The sequence below is a fragment of the Acomys minous genome, assembly GCF_964271855.1.
Source record: "Acomys minous genome assembly, chromosome: 1".
In the NCBI taxonomy this organism is placed as follows: Eukaryota; Metazoa; Chordata; class Mammalia; order Rodentia; family Muridae; genus Acomys; species Acomys minous.
Window position 1 is genome coordinate 70158867 of NC_140483.1, and position 20644 is coordinate 70179510.

General features: G+C 52.4%; 1 protein-coding gene across 3 annotated transcripts in view; it reads left to right on the forward strand.

Annotated features, from left to right (window-relative positions):
• The window catches only part of GLI2 (GLI family zinc finger 2), a 228405-nt gene that overhangs the window by 183726 nt on the left and 24035 nt on the right, over positions 1–20644 (forward strand). For all 3 annotated transcript variants that reach the window (XM_084774666.1, XM_084774667.1, XM_084774668.1), the window contains 2 exons: positions 9838–10040; positions 11431–11616. In XM_084774666.1, the coding sequence (XP_084630792.1) occupies positions 9838–10040; positions 11431–11616 (389 nt within the window). The remainder of the gene's footprint in view (positions 1–9837; positions 10041–11430; positions 11617–20644) is intronic.

A 20644-nucleotide genomic window follows, 5' to 3' on the forward strand; every position in this document is an offset into this window, starting at 1 on the left:
TAAAGACAGGACCACAGGGCAACCCAACCTGAGCTTGATAATCCTTCACTCAGACTTTCTCCCAGGGGATTCGGGGTTGTGTCAGGTTGACAATTAAAACCAACCATCACCACTAGCGAGCTTAGAGAAAAGCCCCAAAAGCACTGACCAGGAGCCGCATGGGCTTCTGTGGCGTCATTTACGTAGCACCTAACTCATTTATATACCATGGGCTTTTCTTGAGTGTGTTGTTTGTTGTGTAAAGTCTGGGCAGCAAAGGGTTTCTAGTCTTTTCCTGCCCGATGTCTTCTTTTATATATTAAGATTGATGTGGGGTTTTTTTCCAGTCTCATGTAGCCCAGACGGACCTCTAGTTAGTCAAGAGTGATCTTGAACTCCTGATCTTTTTGCCTCCACCTGTGGAGTTCTAGTGAGGCATTAGAGATGAGCCAGGATCTTGGGAGCCCATGTGCCCCCACTTCGCTGCCCTAGGTCTGTCACTTCTCTCTTGTCTACAATACAATAATGAGTTCTTTGTCCCCAACCTCCATGACAGTTTCTCTTTGGCACCTACCCCTAACAGTGCTATTGACTTGGATGAGCATTTCGTATATTATGGCTACTTATTTCCCTAACAGTGTCTTGTTTAGTTTTGCTTTGTGACATTTTCTTTGGGAACTTGCATTTACAGTCAGTATTTCATTTACTCTCCCTTCATCCCTTCACTCATTTGTTCTTTGTTTCTTAGTTCGTTCATTCTACTGTTCTGGAGCAGTCTGCATCTCCAGGCATCTGGGGTGCCCTTGTGCCTCTCGGCATGGCTGCTGGGACGCCTTTGTCCTGTCCTGGGGAGGGGGGGCTCCTTGTGTGGTGGGCTCTGTAATTCACTCGGGAGGTTGGAATTTCTGAGTCACAGGGTTTTTACATTTTCACCCTCCAGGATGTTGCCAGGTGGTTTTGCCAACAGGAGCTCCCACCCACAGGGTTGAGCAGATGAGCCACTGCAGGAGGGCACTGGCTGGGGAGGTAGCTCAGTCAGTGAGTACGATTCCCAAAACATACATTTAAAAAAAAGGAGAGGAGGAAAAGCTGGGTGTGGTGGCACACGTGTAACCCCAGAACTGGGGAGGTAGAAACAAGTGGATCCTGGCTCCCTGGCAAGTATGCCTAGCCCAGTCTGTGAATTCCAGACCAACAAGAGACATCACTGGATGATGCCTGAAGAATAACAACTGAGGTTGTCCTCTGGCTTGTACACACACACACACACACACACACACACACACACACACACACACACATACACACACTCTCTCACACACAAACACACATACACACACACAACACACACACACACACTCTCTCTCTCTCTCTCTCTCTCTCTCTTTCTCTCTCTCTCTCTCTCTCTCACACACACACACACACACACACACACACACAACACACATACACACACACAACACATACACACAAACACACTTTTTGAGACAAGATCTCACATTGTAGCTCTGGCTGGCCTAGAACTTTCTATCTAGACCAAACAGGCTTCAGACTCACAGCGATCCTTCTGCCTCTACCTCTGCCTCCTGAGTGCTGAGATTAAAGGTGTGCATACCACTATGCTCAGCAATATACCCATTTAAAAAAAAAAGATTTCACCCTTACCTGGGCAGGGAATATAGTCCAGAGTAGAGGGATCTCTCAGGGCTCACAAAGCACTAGGTCCAGTGCCACAAAAAACAAATAGTGGACTGCTGATGTCATCTCTGAAAGTGCAGTTGCCATGAATACATGTGTTTTTAAAATGCAATTTTTGGAACTGTGCAAGCAGATGTGTAGAAAGCATAACGAGCAAGCTTCCCATACAAAACAAAACAAAGAAACCCAACAAAACCCAAAACAACAAAGGACCATCAGGAGGGAGGTGGAGCTCCTTGTGAGCTCTGAGGGGACATCCTGGGTTCTGGGAGGGCCTGGGCAGCCAATGCAGGCCTGTTTGCTAGGCAGGAACAGACACAGACCCTGCCCACCTCAGCAGAGGCGGAAAGGTTCGAGCATCAGGAATTCAGTTCTCTCTCTGACAGGTCGGTGGGCCCTGCTGGGGGCCAGAAAGAAAGCACAAGACTCTGTAGTGCTAGTAGCCGCAGCCTCCCACAGGCTTAGCCACAGCATCAGGGCACAGGTTCCCTACTTCTGTCATAGTGCTGTGATCCTGGTGGGTGGCCAGCATCTTGATCCAGAGGTGGGGCTGGAGCACGCAGGCCTGCAGTCCCCAGAGCCTAGGGCTTGGTGTGTCACACAGGGCGGTTTCTGCCACGGGGAATCAGTGACCGTGTAATCCCAGTGGCGGCGGGAAGGCACGTTCTGGAGCCCCATAGGAACAGAGGATGGAACACAGGACTTAGACACCCTCTCCCAAAGCATCCCAGCGTACTCTGGAGGGGTTCCTGTTGTCCTTGCCTGCCACAGAGGGTGCACCCACCCAGACTTGTGTCATCTCCAGAAATAACACAGGCGCCTTGATCTCTGAGAGTTCCGTAGTCACCAGAGTTCCTGGGATGAGAGCTGACCCCACCCCTGGACAGGATCTTCAGCAACCACATGTTTGCGCAAACTAGGCTCTTAAAGCAGTGGGAATGTATTCCTTCCTGGTTCTGGGGTAGGGAGTCACGGGCAGCCTCACCAGGTGGATGGCAAGAGGCTCGCTGCTCTGCCTCTTCTAGCCTCTGGTTCCCTGGTGGTGGCTTAGGACCACCTCACTGCTATCCCTGCCTCCAGGTCACATGGTCCTCTCCCTTTTGAGCCCAGTGAGGATCCTGTGATGACATCTAGGACTGGCCACTTACATCATCCCAAACTTCACCTTCCTCATGTCTGCCGTGTCCTCTGTTGCATAGATACGGTCGATCACAGGTTCCAGGGATTAGGATGTAGACGTGTGCTTCGGAAATGTCACTGGCTTCCCTCGTGCCTTCTACACATGTATTTCCTCACCCCTGATTCATAGAATCACGACTGTGATTGCTCTTTGCTCATGAAGAGACAGGCATAGAGAAGGCACACAGTTTTCTCCCAAGCACCCAGCTCAGAGTAAACTGAGCTGAGCTGAACTGGGTCTTTTGTTATTTATGCCTGTTATTCTTACTGGTTATCTATCCTCCATTCATCCATCCATCATCCAACCCATCCATCCATCCATCTATCCATTCATCATCCTTCCATCCACCCACCAATCCATCCATCCATCCATGCATCCATCCACCCACCAATCCATCCATCCATCCACCCAACCACCCATCCATCCATCCATCCATCCATCCATCCACCCAACCACCCATCCATCCATCCATCCATCCATCCATCCACCCAACCATCCATCCATCCATCCATCCATCCATCCATCCATCCATCATCCATTCACTTGACATACTAGCATGCTTCAACCTCCTAGTGAGCATAGGCTTAGTACTTGGCAAGCCGACCTAGTTGGTACCTGCTCCTGGGCATGCCTCCCCACCAGGGAGATAAGACAAGCTTGAACATGCCACTACCTGTAGTTCCTCCCAATGGAGCCCAGTCATCAGCTAAGCTCAAAATGGGGAAGGCTCCATCTTTCACAGGAGTGGCTCATGAGGTATCTGACCCCAGGACTGAGGGCTTCTTGGGCAAGGGGCTTCTGATAAGTCTTGGGGGGAAATGAGGGTAGCTGAGATGATAAAGATGGGACATCAGGAGCTGTAGCCTGTATACCCACCTCGAAGGACACAGGTCACCCCAGAATCCAGCCCAGGAGACATATAGGCTGACTATCAAAAGTGTCTGATCTAACCCTTCCCACCTCTACAGAGGCCCCAGACCAGGCTGGACACCATCAACTCCTGGTGTTTCAACTTACTACCTGCACTGGTCCTGCATAGCCATGCCAAAGTGTCTCTTTGGGTCCCAGTAGCTCCGTCTGTGAGATGGGATGCTGGCGCCTGCCTGACTAGAGCCTCCCAGTCCTGTCTCGGATGCTCAGGGCCGACCTTCCCCACTCTCTCCCTCTCCTGGTGGGAGATCAGAGCCCATCCCAGTGCTCAGGCTGAGTCTGGGTGAGTCAGCATGCTGTTCACTTTCCCAGACAGGCATTGCTGGGTGGGGCTCAGGGCCCCAAGCCCGCTCGCTCCCCCTGCTCTCACTCCATTTGGGAGAACACGTCCATTCCTGCCCGAGGGCTGTTCCCTGCTCCAGAGCCCACACCCTCCCTTCATTCCCCCCCCCCCATCTGTGAAAGCCTTGCTCACACTCCCAGCCTGCATCACCCTCATACCTCCCCTCCAGGAAGACATGGCTCCCGTCATTCTAGCTCCCCAGAGACCCATTACCAAGGGTCTGGGCGTGCTAGCTCAGGCCCGGTCTTGGTGCTAGGGTGCACGTGGCCGGCCATGTGGGATTCTCAGCAGCAGCGTCTCCTTTTGTCTTTTGCCAGAACTCCTGTGCCGACATGTGAGAAGGGGGCATGCGTTGGGATGTCAGGAGGCTGAGCTGGGTGTCCTCCCCCCACTGAGCTCTTGTGTTCTCATGCTGTTAAATATGAGAAAGGGCGGGGGGGGGGATGCTGGGGGAGCATCTACTAAGCACCCAGTATAGTTTACTCCACACACTTCTCATGTTTTGTTCGTCTGTCTACACCTACTCATCCGTCTACACCCGCGGCAGCCTGCAGGCCAGGAGCACTAGGCTCTAAGGGGTATGGGACCAGGCCACACAAGAGTGCCAATGCTGAGATTTAGACCCCTATCTGTCTGTCTTTGAAGTTCAAACTCTGCCTACACATGTGTAGGAGTGGCCTCTTAGACGCCACCACCCCAGCCAGGGTCAGCTGGAGACCAGCTGAGTGATGCCTCAGAGGGACCCCCATGCCGAGCATCTGGGGAGCATTCGGCGAGAGGAAGCGTGTGTCTCAGTAAACTGGAAGCATCATCAGCAGGTCCATTTTGACCTCCTGAGGGCAGGGGCTGGCTTTCATTCTGGCTCTTGGGTGAGACTCATGGCTTTCGTAAACATGTATGAGGAGGGTATCCGTGTGTACATGTTTGACTGCGTTTGCAAGTGCCTCTGCACGTGTGTACATAGTCACGTGGAAGCCAGAGGGTGGCATCAGGTGTCTTCCTCAATCATTCTACCTTTTTGTCAGAACCTGGAGTCAGTCCCCCCACCCCCACCCCCAATTCTACTAGACTGGCTAGCCTGTGAGCCCGAGACCCTTCTGTCTCCGTGTCCTGCTGCCAGGGTTGCAGGTGCCCAGCTTTTTCCATGGGTGCTGGAGCTCGGGTCTAGCCTCATCCTCACTCTTGCACAGCAAGCGCTGCTCACTGAGCAGTCCTCGCCTCGGCCTGCTTCTTCACTTCCAACTCGTTGTCTCATTGCATTCTTGGCGTCTCTTTCCGGTTCCCCAGCCTCCCGCAGGGCAGGTGCACATGTGCACACTCGCACATTTGCACACTCGCACACACCCAGGCTATGATCAGGTGGCTGACATAGCTGGCCCTTCTCCCTGTGGTCCAAGCCAGAGCTCTTCTGAGCTTGGCCCACCCCAAGAGTTCAGAAGTGGGTAGCAGGTGTCTTGATTTGATCCCCACGGCCAGATGCAGCCCCGTGCCAACTTTCTACTAGCCTCTCAAATAGACTCCTAATCTCATCGTACCCAGAAAAGCCTCCGTGGCTATTCGTACTCCATGGCTCCAGGGCCCAGATCCTACTGTTGCAGGCCTAACCTGCCACCTATCTGGCATGAGGGAAGAAAAGACTTGTGCCCTAGGCCTTTAATCAACTCTGTCATCAGATCGTGGCCTATCACCCCACTGTCCCCTGGTAAATCTGTTTGGGATAGCAATAAGGGCTTCTAAGAGTGTCTTACCAAGACCATCAGCAGGCCAGAAGTCCTCAAGGGCTGTTCTATAATGGAATGGGGCAGCCCCCAAAGCTGGGAACTCCATCAGGACACAAGTTTGGCTCCGGCACACTCCCAGTTGCCTTCTTGGCGTGGGCATGGGCCATGAGGGCAGTCATGACCTCTTCTCTGGGCTCCTGCCCTCTTTAGGGCCATGCTGCATAGGAGTTGGCAGGGCTGCAGCTTCCTTGGTGACCACCATGACAGGGTGTCCAGTGCCCTACAGGGAGCTCCTGTATGCTCCACAGAGCTTGGGGCTGAGAGAAAGAAGGTCATGCCTGGGCCGAAACTTGGGTTCCCTGTTTCCTTGGCAGTGAGGGACCCTGGAAAAGGGAGGCAGTAGTCCTCTTCCCCTACAGGGTGACAACCACTCTCTGAAGACAGAGCCAGGTCCTCTGTGTGGAGACACAGACACCACCTGCCCCCTTCAGGCCTACTCAGCCCTGGCCACTCTCCTCCCCTTGCAGAGTGGCCCCATGATTGAACTCCTATTACCTTGACAATACTCAGTCCTGCCTCCTGCCCGTTCCAGAGCTCAGGGGGATCTGAGTCAACAGCCTACCTGGGGCGACTGTGTGGCTTCAGCCTGCTGCTAGACAGCCCCCATGTCATCACTGAGGGTCTTGGGGCCCCAGCTGTGCCTAGACCACACTGCAATCTCAATGTCCAGGAGGTCCCATTCCTGGGTTTGGGGTCACTTACAGCCATCAGTTTGTGTCCTTGTCATCATCTCATTTCTGTGGCTGTGATAAAGTACCCTGACAAAAGACACCTTGGGAGAGAAGAGGTATTTGGGCTTATAGTTCCAGGCTACGGTCCATCATTGTGGGGGAGTCCAGACAAGAAGCAAAAGCATCACAGCCAAGAGCAGAGACAGAATAAATTCATGCACACTTGCTTGTGTCCAGCCTGCTCTCTAAAGTCTACAGTCCAGAACCCCTGACTTGGGGAATGGTATTGCCCACAGTGGGCCAGGACTTTCCATATGAACTAACAATCAAGATAATCTCCTTCAGATATTCCCACAGAACAATCTGAGCTAGATGGTCCCTCGTCGAGATTTTTTTTCCTAGATGATGTCAGGTGTGTCAAACTAAAACTAAGCATTGGAGTCTTCAAACCCTAGCCTGGCACCCATTGCATACCGACTTCATCCTGCATTGCGCCCAGTTTCCAAGACGTGACCGCAGCCTCAGGCCCATCCTTGGGAGCCATACAGTTGTTCTCCCTGAGTCTGCTCTACCCAAAAGTGCCCACGTGTGGCAGGAATCAGAGCCAGAGAGCCACTTGGGCCTGAAATGTATCAGCCAGCCCTACTCCTTTGGGGACACACCTCAGCCCCTTCACAGAGCAAGGCCACAGTCAAGCCCCATAGTAGTGCAGTTCCCCACAAGTGGATCCCCTGCATAGGTGGCTTGAGTGTGACAGCAGCTAAAAGTGGCTTATGACGTAGGCCCTCTTCTACCAGTGAGCTTGCTGTGGACTAGGAAGATGTCTCTGGGCACGTTCAGATTGCCTTTCCTGATCAGGTATGCATGTTCAAAGGTGCCTGGGTTACCCATGCTACTGTGAAGAACCCAATGGCTTTGGGAGAACAACTTAGACCCCAGTAGAGTTCTTTGGGAGGTGTAAAAAAGTTTGTGAAGGAACTTAAGGAAGGGAGTTGTCCAGCCCGCCTCCTGACCCCTATTGAGAAGGAATTTGTACTAGACAGAGGATGCAGGAAGGCATCTGGGGCTGTGGACAAATTGCAAGGCTCCACATGGCTAAACAAGCTCATTAGGCTTACATGGCCAAGGCCCTGGTATCACAGAAACCAAAGAGTGACACAGCAGAATGTTTCCTTTCAGATGTGTGGCTTGACTCTCAAGAAAGGATATTTGTAAAACCCAGATGTGAGTGCATCTGGCCTTCACCTGCCTGTCGTACATTGTGCTACGTTGTGGGTCAGGTTAGTTTTTCATGTGCAGTTGGACACACTGAGTCATCATGGGTGGTTTTCTCAGTAGCCAGGCCCATCATTGGCTCCTGTGGTAGCCAATCAGAATGGCGCTCCACACAGCATCACTATCCTGCAGTGATGATACGATACCTTCCCTGGCTTCACACTGTGCTCCTTAGCTTATGCCTCCTGTATGTGGCTCATGCACTTTGGAGGTTCATTATCCTAGTTTCATTTCCTGTGATGCTACCCTGACAAAAGGCAACCTAAGGGAGAAAGAGTTTGTTTTAGCTCATAACTTCCAGGTTACTGTCCATTGTTGTGAAGAAATCAAGACAGAAACTTCAAACAGTTAGTCACATCACACATGCACACACAAAAGCAGAGAGAGATAAATGCACACGTGCTCACTTGCTTGGCTCCTCTTCCTCTTCCTTTTCCTCTTCTCTTCCTCCTTCCTCTTCCTCTTCTTCTTCCTCCTCCCCCTCCTCTTCTTCCTCTTTCCCTTCCCTCTTCCTCTTCCTCCTCCTCTTCTTCTTCTTCTTTTTCTTCTTCTCCTCTTCCTCCTCCTTCTTTTTCTCAGCTGAATTTTACCACTCTTGCACAGTTTAGGACCCTGACTAGGGAATGGTGCCACCCAGAGTAGACTGGGTTTTTCTGTACCAACTAATTTAATTAAGACCATCCCCTAAATTCATGTCCACAGACTAGTCTAATGTAGACAACCCCTCCCTGAGCCTCTCTTCCCAGATGATTCTACATTGTACCAAATCAACAATTAAAACTAACCATTACAGGCTCCAAGGATGAGTTTTGGAGTGGGTGTCTCCAAAACCTGGAGGCCTTAGGTCAGCAGCCAAGAATTCTAAAAGCAGGCGTGTGTGTGTGTGTGTGTGTGTGTGTGTGTGTGTGTGTGCGCGCGCACACACGAAGATTTATCTTGAATTTTGAACTTCTCTTTCACTGCTGATTCTGCATCTGAGTGATGTCACTGAAACCAAACATCTGCCCCTACAGATCCAGCCTTTTTTAAAAAAAATATTTATTTATTATGTATACAATGTTCTGTACTGCATGTACACCTGCCTGCCAGAAGAGGGCACCAGATCTCATCATAGATGGTTGTGAGCCACCATGTGGTTGTTGGAATTGAACTCAGAACCCTTGGAAGAGCAATCAGTGCTCTTAAGCTCTGAGCCATCTCTCTAGCCTCAGATCCAGCCTTTTGCTCAGTCTATTAGCAGTGAGCCCCTCAGATCTCATTCCTGGAGTTAGTGTTCTCACCGTCTCTGTACTCTCCATGTTCCCAGCATACATGCATGTACCCATGCATTGGCCTGCACATGCACACACGAGCAGGGTTGCAGCCCAAACACATGGTCAGCTGGGCTCAGGCCCAGCAAACCCAAAGGGAGGATTCAGAGTTCCACTACCAGACTGCAGTGATGGCAGGGCCAGTATGCAGCCTTCTTTCTGTGGGCCTGCGCAAGCACATGCAGGTCAAAGCACAACTTCCAAGCGTCATTGCTCAGTTGACTTCCACTTTTGATTTGAGACAGTGTCCCTCTTGTCCTTGACCATGGCCAGGCAAGTAGACTAGCTAGCCAGTATGCTCTAAGGGTCTGGCCATCTTTACCTCCATCTCAACATGGCTAGAATTATAGCCCATTCCACCACTCCTAGGTTTTACCATTGTCTTGGGTATCAAACTCCGATCCTCAGACTTACAGGGGAGGCATTCTACCCATTAAGCCATCTCTCAAACCCCCATGGAGCTTCCAGTCTGGGTCCACTGGCTGATTCTTCCGAGGTCTGACTCTTAGGCTGGAGATGCCTAAGGGAGATTGGCATAGAAAATCAAAAGGACGGGTTTCTGGAAGCCTCTCTGTGAGTGCTTGCACATGCCAATGGCCACCTCTGTGGTTCTTAGTGGGGGATTTGCATCCCACAGGTCTTCTGAGAATGTCACCTTTTGTCTCCACAGGCCTCCCACCCTAAGTGGCAGCCCGGTCATCTCAGATATCTCCTTGATCCGGCTTTCCCCGCACCCAGCTGGCCCGGGAGAATCTCCCTTCAGCGCCCACCACCCCTACGTGAGCCCCCATATGGAGCACTACCTCCGGTCTGTGCACAGCAGCCCCACACTCTCGATGATCTCTGCAGCCAGGGGCCTCAGCCCCGCGGATGGTAAGTAGTGTTGGGGGCGGAAACAGCCGAGATGTCGGGTGGGATGCCAGGGGTGACCCTCAGGCTCTGTCCACACAACTGGCCTGTTTACCATCATCTTCCAATAACACGTAAGAGTACAATGTCATCAATGGATATTTCATAGGTCAAAGCCCTCATGGTCCAGTCATTGCCCCCAGGCACCACCTCTGTACATCACATAGGGACCCAGAATCCTGGCCGTATCCCGATGCTAGCAGCCACATCCCTGGCCGTATCCCGACCCTAGCAGCCACCTCCCTGGCCGTATCCCGACCCTAGCAGCCACATCCTAGGCACAGACTTCGGCTTGCAGCACACCAAAGGCTGCAGAAGCCGGTATCAAGTAGGGGCTCTGGGTAGGAACTCAACATCAAAAGTCAGGGCAGATCAGAGCTGGCTGCTGCCTGAATCTCTGTTTCCGTCCCTGCGCTGGTCAATACAGATGGTCTCCCAACCCCCCAGGAGTCCCCTAGAGCTGGAGTCACAGGCAGCCGAGGCCCCAGCCTCCATGGGTAGACCAGGGGTGACTTTGTGTCAGCTCAGATGCTTGAGAGAGAATGGACCAGCCCACTAGTTGATCCAAAACAGTAGTAAGGAGAACCACGTAATGTGGTTTCTCTCTCAGATCTAACCTTTTCCTAGGGGCTGAGGAGACAGCTCAGCTGTTAAGTAGGAGGTCAATCCCTCAGAACCCAAGTTTATTTTTATTTTTCAAGGAGAGCGGGGAGGGGCACTGGAACCAGTGGCAAGCAATTGGAATCCCAGGACTGGGAGGCGGAGACTGCGGTTCACTTGTTAACCAGCCTAGCCGAATCAGAGGTCCAGGTTCAGTGAGAGGCCCTGTCTCAAAAAGACAGTAGAGAGCAATTGAGGAAGAGAGACGGGGATCTCTGGCCTCCATGTGAGCACAGGTGGTGATGGGTGGCCTAGGAGGCCAAGCATGGAGACCCCAGGCCAGAGGTGAATTATTTTCTTTCCTTCCTTAAACAGGAAATTCATTTCTAAGAATATATATATATATATATATGTGTGTGTGTGTGTGTCTGTGTGTCTGTGTGTCTGTGTGTATACATATGTATGTATGTATGTATATATATGTATATATATATATATAATTTTATGTGTGTGCATGCATGTTTGCATAAGTTACCCCCGCCCAGAGGCCAGAAGAGAGTGTTGGATCCCATGGAACTGGAGTTACAGGTAGTAGTGATCCACCTAACATGGGTACTGAGGACTGAACATGGGTCCTCTGCAGCAGCCCTATGTGCTCTTAACCACTGAGCCACCCCTTGGATAGTAAATTCTGACAGTTTCTGTCTCCAGCCCTTGGATAGTCAGTTCTGACGGTTTCTTTCCTCTGTGCCAGTGGCCCACGAGCATCTGAAAGAGAGGGGACTATTCGGTCTGGCTGCCCCCGGCACCAACCCTTCAGAGTATTACCACCAGATGACCCTCATGGCAAGCCACCCTGCACCCTATGGGGACCTTCTGATGCAGAGCGGGGGTGCTGCTAGTGCGCCCCATCTCCATGACTACCTCAATCCTGTGGATGGTGAGTACTGCAGGGTGTAACATGGGGGGGGGGTGACGAAGGGGAGGGGGACTGGCACGGAAAGCAGTCCTTCAGTCCCTTTTGTAGATAAGAGACACAAATATAAGTCTACACTGCTAGCCCCAGGGACTGAGGCTGTGTAGCCCAAGAGCCCTGTGGTTATCACAAAGAATGGATATACTCACTTAAATTTGGGGCGGGGGGATTTGCAATGGGACATGTAGACACTATGCACCACCAGGAATCGGAAAGCTAAGATAGAGTAGGATAAACAAAGTAGGGATGGAGAGGCTCATACTGGCCCCGTGGGGATGCAGTTTTGAGACAGAGTCAGGGAGCCAAAGGTATCCATCCCCCACTAGACGTGCAGGGGATGCTCTCCAGCAGAGGACCAGCAGGTGCAAAGGGGCCTGCGTTCCTGCTCTGCTCAGGAGACCAATGCAATTGGTAGAAACCAAGTAAAAAGGCAGGGATGGTGCTGAGGCCAGTGTTCTGGGGTGGACTGTGACAGCTAGTTGGGACTTGATAAAGGCCTTACCCTTTGCTGGAGTGAGACGGGGCTTTGGAACCGTTTGGGGGAGGATGTGCAGAGAGGTAAAGAGACGCTGTACCATTGGAAAGCATCTCGTTCGCGCTGATCTGAGAACTGAGCCAGGACAGGCAGCAATAGAGCCCGTCGGGGAGCTGTGGATGGGTCGCATTACGGGACATTACTAGATAGAGATGTAAGGCATGCCCCCAGCTCAGACGTGGGCATGCAGGCAAAGAGGGGTGCGCTACTTATGTTCCTCTTTGCTGTGACCAAGTATCTGACCACCCCCCCCACACGCCCCAGTAATAAAACATGATGAAAGCAACTTAGGAAGGAGAGTTTATTGTGACTCACCCTTCAAGGAGATACTATCCATCGTGGAAGGGATAATATGGTGGCATCCATTGTGGAAAAGCGAAGATGGGCCATTTTCTCTTTGTATTCAGTCTGGGGCCCCAGCACATAGAATGACTCACATTCATGGTGGATTGTCTCACCTCCAACGGTGCGATCCACATGCATGTCTCCTAGATAATTCTATATCTTTCCAGGTTTAATGGTTGTTATAAACCATCATAAAGAATCAAGGGCAATGCCAGGATCTAGGGCCCAAGTGATAGGATTGGCTGTCAGTGATGAAGACGGGCATGTGGTAGGATGCTTTGCAGGGTGGACGGTCAGGAGTCTTGGGTAGACGGGGTCCTTGGTACACATCAGACACTATGCCCTCTCTTCTCACTAGAAGCCACCCTTGTGGCTGCCTCACAGGGTGCCCTGGCTCCCTGTCTAAACAGACAGCATACAGACCATGCCAGTGGGAAGGAAATCGAAGTTCAATGCTGTTGCCCCCTTCCACCTGGCAACCCTAAAGCTGTCCAGCGATGCCTGGGATGCTGGCTAAGTAGAGAGGAGTGGGAAACCCCCCACCAAGGACTAGGCTGGGGAGCGCCTTCGGGCCTCAGTGACACGTGGTGGGAGGAGACAGACCTGCAGAGAGGCCATCTGCTCCTGTGGGGCAGCAGGTTGGAAACGGGCTGTGACAGCTGTTGAGAGGCCACCACTGAGGCTGCATGATTCAGGGTGGGCCCAGATCATCCAGGCCTCAGCTCACACCGGAGGCGGGTGCCGTTCCTGGGCTGCCTGCCACAGCCGCCACTGCTGTGCTCCAGTGGAGCTCCCTCTACACAGAGGCGGAACGACGTGTACCTCCTCTCCCGGAAGTCTGTCTAGATGATTTCCACCTCCAAGAACCACCTCAGGCACGAAGGCAAGGTCGGGTTTCTCTGTTTGTTGCTGCCACACCCTGATGGGAGCCGCTGAGTGCCAAAGCAATGGTCGCCGCCGACATTCAGTATAGTGTGCGTCCCTCCCTCGGTGCCTTCCCACCAAGGGTGTTGGATCCAGGATTCAGCACTATGTAGGTAATTAGGTCCCATCTGTGGGGTTTCTTTCCCATCCTTGCCCTCTGGCACAGCAGGTAGTGAGGTCAGGGGCTGGGGGAGGAGGTGCATCCCAGACACAGTGTTTTCCAGTGCTGGGAACACAGCCACAGCAACACAGTAGAAGGGAGGGGCTGAGGTCAAAGGCAGAGTCCCGCCTCTGTCACACCAGCTTCTGCCACTGTGGGTAGTCTCCCTCCAAGGCCTAGAGCAAGGATGTGGACATCACTGGCAAAGGGGACAGACACGTTGATGCCATGGCTAGGGGCCCAAGTTGAGCAGGTGTGCTCACACAGCAGTAAAGGCACCTGTAGGCAGACAGGAGTCATCCTGTGACAGCCATCCTGAGCACCTGATTGGGTATGCACCTCCATGCAGTGCCACGCGTGCAACAGAGAGAGAAAAACGACAGTGAGCATTTCTCCTGGGGCTGGAACTAGGACCTTTTCTGAAGATGAGAAAACAAGTCCCTAGGCCTCTAGGTGGAATTCTAAGCCTTGCACAAACTGGGCCACAGCACCCCTTGCCGGTTCCTGAGCCCTAGCCTCAAGAAGGCGGTGAGGCAGCTGGGTCTGGATTCAGCACAGAGCAGCAGCACGGGAAACAGAGGGGAGCTGGTCCTGTTAACTAGTGGAGAGATAGCAGGGAGGGCCTAGGTCATCTCCTGCTGTTCCCCACTTTCCTTGGGACAGCTAGGCCTAGAGATGGTAGTGAGCTCGGAGCCTACGTGTCGAGTAGAGATGCTAACTGAAGGAGAACACAGAGGATGCAGTCTCCTTGCTGGCACACACTGGGTGCTCAGTTAATGCTAGGTGTGACCTCTCACTACCAGCTTCTGTTTGCCTCTTTCACATTCACCGTCCTCTCCAAAAGTCTATATCTTAGCTGTCATCACCTCCGTCTGGTGCTTCCTCCCAGGCCATAAGCCACTCTGGGCATCATGTCCTCCTCCTCGTCCCCTATCCGTCTTGTCCCTGGATGTGCTTGGTGTGGCCTGTGTCCTCTCTCCCTGTACTCTTGTTACCGCAGATATCAGGGTCACAGCCTGGACCCTGGCAGTAATAACGAGCCAGGCTAAGCTGCCCATCCTCAACAGGCCAATTAAACAGCTCAGACACGGTGAAAAGCAGAGAAAGGAGGGTTACTCACAGTGGCCATGCTGGAAAGAGGAACGAAGAGGTTTAGATTTAGGTTTTAATGGAGGGCAAGAGGTATACATGGCTTAGCAGTCCTGGCCAAGGTGTGGTCCAGCCATCAAGTCTTCGCTGTGAAGTGATCTGACAAGCTGTGTGAACTCTCCGAGAGACAAGCTCACCCTCAAGCTGGCACTAGCTTCCAGCCCTTTCCTTCTCCTGGGGAAGGTCCTTCCCCCACCCCCACCCCCACCCCCTGAGTCTGTTACCACATAACCAATGGAATAAACACAGGTATCTCTTTGGGATTTCTTCTTTCCTGCAGCCCCATCACTGCCTCCCAGAGCAGGTCCCCTGCTGTCTCCTGCTCTGCTTGTCTGTCTGTCTGTCTGTCTGCTGCTTCCTGCTCTGCATGTCAGTCTGTCCGTCTGCTGCCACCTGCTCTGCATGTCTGTCTGTCTGCTGCCTCCTGCTCTGCATGTCAGTCTGTCCGTCTGCTGCCACCTGCTCTGCATGTCTGTCTGTCTGCTGCCTCCTGCTCTGCATGTCTGTCTGTCCGTCTGCTGCCTCCTGCTCTGCATGTTTGTCTGTCCGTCTGCTGCCTCCTGCTCTGCATGTCTGTCTGTCCATCTGCTGCCTCCTGCTCTGCATGTCTGTCCGTCTGCTGCCTCCTGCTCTGTATGTCTGTCTGTCCGTCTGCTGCCTCCTGCTCTGCATGTCTGTCCGTCTGCTGCCTCCTGCTCTGCATGTCTGTCTGTCCGTCTGCTGCCTCCTGCTCTGCATGTCTGTCTGTCTGCTGCCTCTTGCTCTGCATGTCTGTCTGTCTTCTGCCTCCTGCTCTGCATGTCTATCTGTCTCCTGCCTCCTGCTCTGCATGTCTGTCTGTCCATCTGCTGCCTCCTGCTCTGCATGTCTGTCCGTCTGCTGCCTCCTGCTCTGCATGTCTGTCCGTCTGCTGCCTCCTGCTCTGTATGTCTGTCTGTCCGTCTGCTGCCTCCTGCTCTGCATGTCTGTCTGTCTGCTGCCTCTTGCTCTGCATGTCTGTCTGTCTTCTGCCTCCTGCTCTGCATGTCTATCTGTCTCCTGCCTCCTGCTCTGCATGTCTGTCTGTCCATCTGCTGCCTCCTGCTCTGCATGTCTGTCTGTCTCCTGCCTCCTGCTCTGCATGTCTGTCTGTCCATCTGCTGCCTCCTGCTCTGCATGTCTGTCCATCTGCTGCCTCCTGCTCTGCATGTCTGTCTGTCTGCTGCCTCCTGCTCTGCATGTCTGTCCATCTGCTGCCTCCTGCTCTGCATGTCTGTCTGTCTGCTGCCTCCTGCTCTGCATGTCTGACCGTCTGCCATGTCTGAGGGTTTTAGGTCTGTGAGGCTCCAAAGGCGTCATGGGCCTGGGCACCTGAGTGGAGCTCCAGGTACCCTACTCTCATTGATCTAGACTTCCTTCACATAAGACAGCCAGCCTTGCTGCTGGGCCAGGTAGCTCAAAGCCTCTAAGACTGATGTGTCAGGAGTGGCCATCACACAGGGGACCTGGGAGAGAAAGATGTAAGTGGAGTGGGCAGGGGAGCTGCTGTCAGCTGTGGGTGGCCTAGAAGGCACAAGAGATAGCTCTGTTCCCTAGAACATGCAGCGCTGGCTGCATCTGAGGCCTGGGCATGCTAAGAAACAGGAAAGGCCGTGCAGGAGGAGTTCGTGGGCTGGTGCAGCACTCACACCCAAGGGCAGCCACCGCCTGCCACTTCTCACAGCCACCTCCTCTCTCCATTTCCACTAACCTAGGCCCAGACTTTTCTTTCTTTCTTTCTTTCTTTCTTTCTTTCTTTCTTTCTTTTTTTCTTTTTAAGATTTTATTTATTATGTATACAATGTTGTGCCTGCACGTGCACCTGAACACCAGAAGAGAGCACCAGATCTCATAATAGATGGTTGTGAGCCACCATGTGGTTGCTGGGAATTGAACTCAGGACCTCTGGAAGAACAGCCAGTGCTCTTAACCACTGAGCCATCTCTCCAGCCCCTTTTCTTCCTTTTTTCTTCAAATTTGTATTTTATTTATTCACTGTGTATGTGTGACCACACATGCCACAGTGCTCGAGTGGGAACTGGTTTCCTCCGTACACTCTGCGGGACTGGGGGATGGGACTCAGGTCATCAGGCGTGGCAGCAAGCACTTCTAACTCAGATCTGCCCCGGCCCTTTCCAGACCAGTGGAAGGCAGAACTTCAGTCTTAGTTTCAGATTTGTAAAAAGCATCTGGGGCATTTCCACTCAGCTTAGGTATCCACGCAGATATTTAATCTACAGTGTTTCTGGGAGATGCTAAACAAGGCTGAGCCGGTGCCCAGCCTGCCTCCAGAGCATCTTCTATCTCCTTTCCCCTCAAGTGGACCCTGTGAGCCGGGGAAGGCCCTGCCAATTCCTGTGTTTTCTGTAGTCTGCCCCCTCAAGGTGCTTCCAACCCCTCCTGAAAAACTTAGATCTTTTTTTTTTAACCAAGCTCCTTTTTGCTCAATATACTGACAGCAGAAATAGTGCCCTCGCTCATTCAGCAGCTGTTTACTCAGCCTGCATCCTAGTTAGGTTTCTCTATTGCTGTGACAGAGCACTGCTCAAACCCCACTTGTTGGGAAAAGGGTTTATTTCATTTTACAATGTCCAGGTGACAGACTGTCTCAGAAGGAAGCCAGGGTAGGAGCTCAAGGGTCCGGGTCTGCTCACAGGCTTGCTCCCCCCGGGCTTACTCGGTTTGCTTTTTTATACAACCCAGGACCTCCTGCTGAGAGGTGGCACCCCCCACAGAGACCTGGCCCTTCCTACATCAGTCATCAATCAAGAAAAGGTGGCCACAGGCTTGCCTACAGCCAATCTGGTGGAGACAATCTCTCAGTTGAGGCCTCCTCTTCCCAGATGAGTCCAGTTTGTGTCAAATACACACACACATACACACACACACACACACACACACACACACACTCACTCACACACACACACACACGGAACTAACCATCACAGTATGTATCACATACCAGGCCAGGAAGTCCCGACCTGATCCGACCTGTTACTGCCTCTTCTTTCAGCATCTGCCCTCATGTCTTGAGACAGGGGCACCCGGCAGAGAAGAGAACATTCCAGAGGCTTTGCGTATCCACCAGAGCCGTGGAGGCAGGCTCTGCCAGACCGTGAGGCAGCCTGGGCGGAAGGCTGGTGGGTGCTTAGCCCTCTCACATCCTTTTCCTCCGGCTCTGGTGTGGCTACAATACAGCTTTACCTGAGTCAAGTACCCAGGGCAGAACAGTGCGTTTAACGTTCATAACTGATGTGACTTTGGGGTTAAATATATGGTTCTTAAGGGGGAACGTTTTTTCAGATAGGGACTAGTGTAATTATGGGCTGGCTGGAGCTCACTACGTAGCTGAGAATGGCCTTGGATCCTTTTGCCTTTACTTCTCAAGTGCTTAAGTTCCAGGCCTGTCCCACTGCCCGGCACATGCACTGGTGTCATGGCACTTTATTTGCTGCTGGGCACAGAACTTAGGGCTTCATATGTGGTAGACAAGCACTCCACCAAGTGTGCTCTATTCCTAGAACTTTACTTTTTTTTCCTGAAGGGGCAAACTTGGTCATAAACTGAAGGAGGTGTCTCTGCCTAAGAACCTACAGTAGCTCCTAGTGGCTTTTGTGTACACATTAGGTGAATCAGAAAGACAGCAAGGCCTCTGACAGTTCCAGACACCGATGCCTCCATCCTCCCTGGGCTAGAACGAGGGTGGGGACAGGCACCTGCGGCGCTAGCACAGGCTCACTTCTCCTTCGGCGGCGTCCTTTCTTCTTCTCGTGCCTGACTTTCAGCAGGATGGCCAGGAGCTGAGCCACTGAGAAGGCAAGGGAACTAGTCACAAATCCACAGTCCTCCATTCCTCTGCTGGTGGCTCTGCAGAGAGCACAGAGTTCACCCGTTGTCACTGGCCCAGAGGATGGCCCGATCCCACACTAGGCTGTTGGCGCTGGCGCTGTAACCACAGTACTGCAGCAGCCAGAACCTACCTCCCCCATCACCCCGAGAAGATTGAAATGTTCTGATTGAAGTACTGTCTGCTCACAGCCCTGTAACTCCTCCCAGCTGCGTGTTTTATTGTCATACTGACACTAATGTGACACCTCCTTCCTGCCGCTCATCCTTTAAGCAGGCTGCGGATCCAGGGTGGGGAGGCTGAGAAACCGATGGCATTGATCTCACAGGAGAGAGGCAGACATCGCTGGGGCCTCAGGGCCCCTGGATTCATGCAGGAGTCCAGGCCCAACCTGGGACAGAAGGGAGACTGAGGCTGAGGAGAGCAACTGTGCATCCCACAGGCTGGGAGTGAGCTGGGGACAGAGAGGCCCTTTGATGAGCCTGTGTTGACCAGGCTACATACAGTTCTACTCTCCTCATGGGGGGCACTCAAGGCCTATTGGTTTCCTTGCCCTTGTGACATAACTGAAAATGGGGCCACAGACCTCTACCTAAGTCCCAAACTCTGTGGCATCGCCATGAAGGTTCCCCTATGAGAAGCACAGGGGTTTGGGTCAGTGGAGTGTTGATGGGTAGAGTGCCTGGCCTCAGTTCCTCAGAACACAACCCGAGAGTGAGTCCAGAACAGCCCAGAGCCTGCTATGGTGGGCTGTACCCACAGTCTCAGCACTAGGAAGGTATAGTGGGAGAATTAAGAGTTCAAGGCCACTCTCAACTACATCCTGTCCTCACAAAGGGGGAAAATGGAATGTGATGAGGAAGATTTGTCTTATTCATAAAGGGCTTGACCTCGAAAGCATGAGGACACGAGTTCAAATTCCCAGAATCCTCCTGTGGAAAGCAGGAGGGGTGACCTGCATCGGTGAGCCCAGCAGTGGAGGGAGGATTCTCTGGATGCTCGGAGGCTAGCCAGCCTCGCTGAATCAGTGGGCCCAGGCCAAAGAGTCACTTATCTCAAAAAAAAAAATCAGTGGTCCATGGTCTCTCTGCACACACATGTATATGTACACATGCTCATATATGTGTCCATGAACAAGAAGGCGGAGGGCGAGAGGGGAGAGGAAGACTAATGGATGAGGCAGAGTCAAAGATAGGTAGAGACAGGAACAGGCCACATCAGACATTCTCTGAGGGAGGACAGGCAAGTGGCCAGTCACTTGGTGGCCAGTGTTAGGACAGGCAGTGACCACAGATGAATGGCTGCCGTGAACGCACTAGCCCCCAGACATAAATCACAGGCAAAGCACGGGAAGTGAGTGCCAGGCTTTTCTTCCTATTTAGTGATTTATCAAGGGAAGAGGCGCGTTAATAAACACATTTCCCTCGAGGGCCAGAAATAACAGAGATGAATACCACTGTCAGTTTTGGCCTGCTTCCTCTTGTTAGGGGCACCCGAGAGGGTGGGAGTCAGAGCGTTCGCAGCAAAAAATCTCTTTTTGAAAAATATATGACGATGAGCCGCGGTGATAGCTCAGTCAGGAAAGTGCTTGCCTTGCAAGCCTGGGGCCCTGAGATCCGTTCCCTAGGATTCCTGTGGAAAAGGGTGCGCTGGAGCACCCACAGGGGGGGAGACGGAGACAGGTGCATCCCTGGGATTGGTGGCCACTCAGCCTAGCTTACTTGGTGAGTTCTATCTAGGCCAGTAAGAGACACTGACTAAAAAGGGAGGTGGACAGTTTCTGAGGAACGACACCCGAGAATGTCTTCTGGCCTCTACATGCACATATGTGCACACAAGCAAGCACATAAACACACATGCCAAAAGAAAACATGTATGCCAAAGACATGTATATGCATACATCTTTTTAGTGCCCCCCCTTGTTCGCCATTTTCCACACGTAGTTCATAGCAAAGAGTCTGTAGGAGGACACCCCTTTTGCATCTAGCTTTGCAATAAGGACCATCAAGGCCCA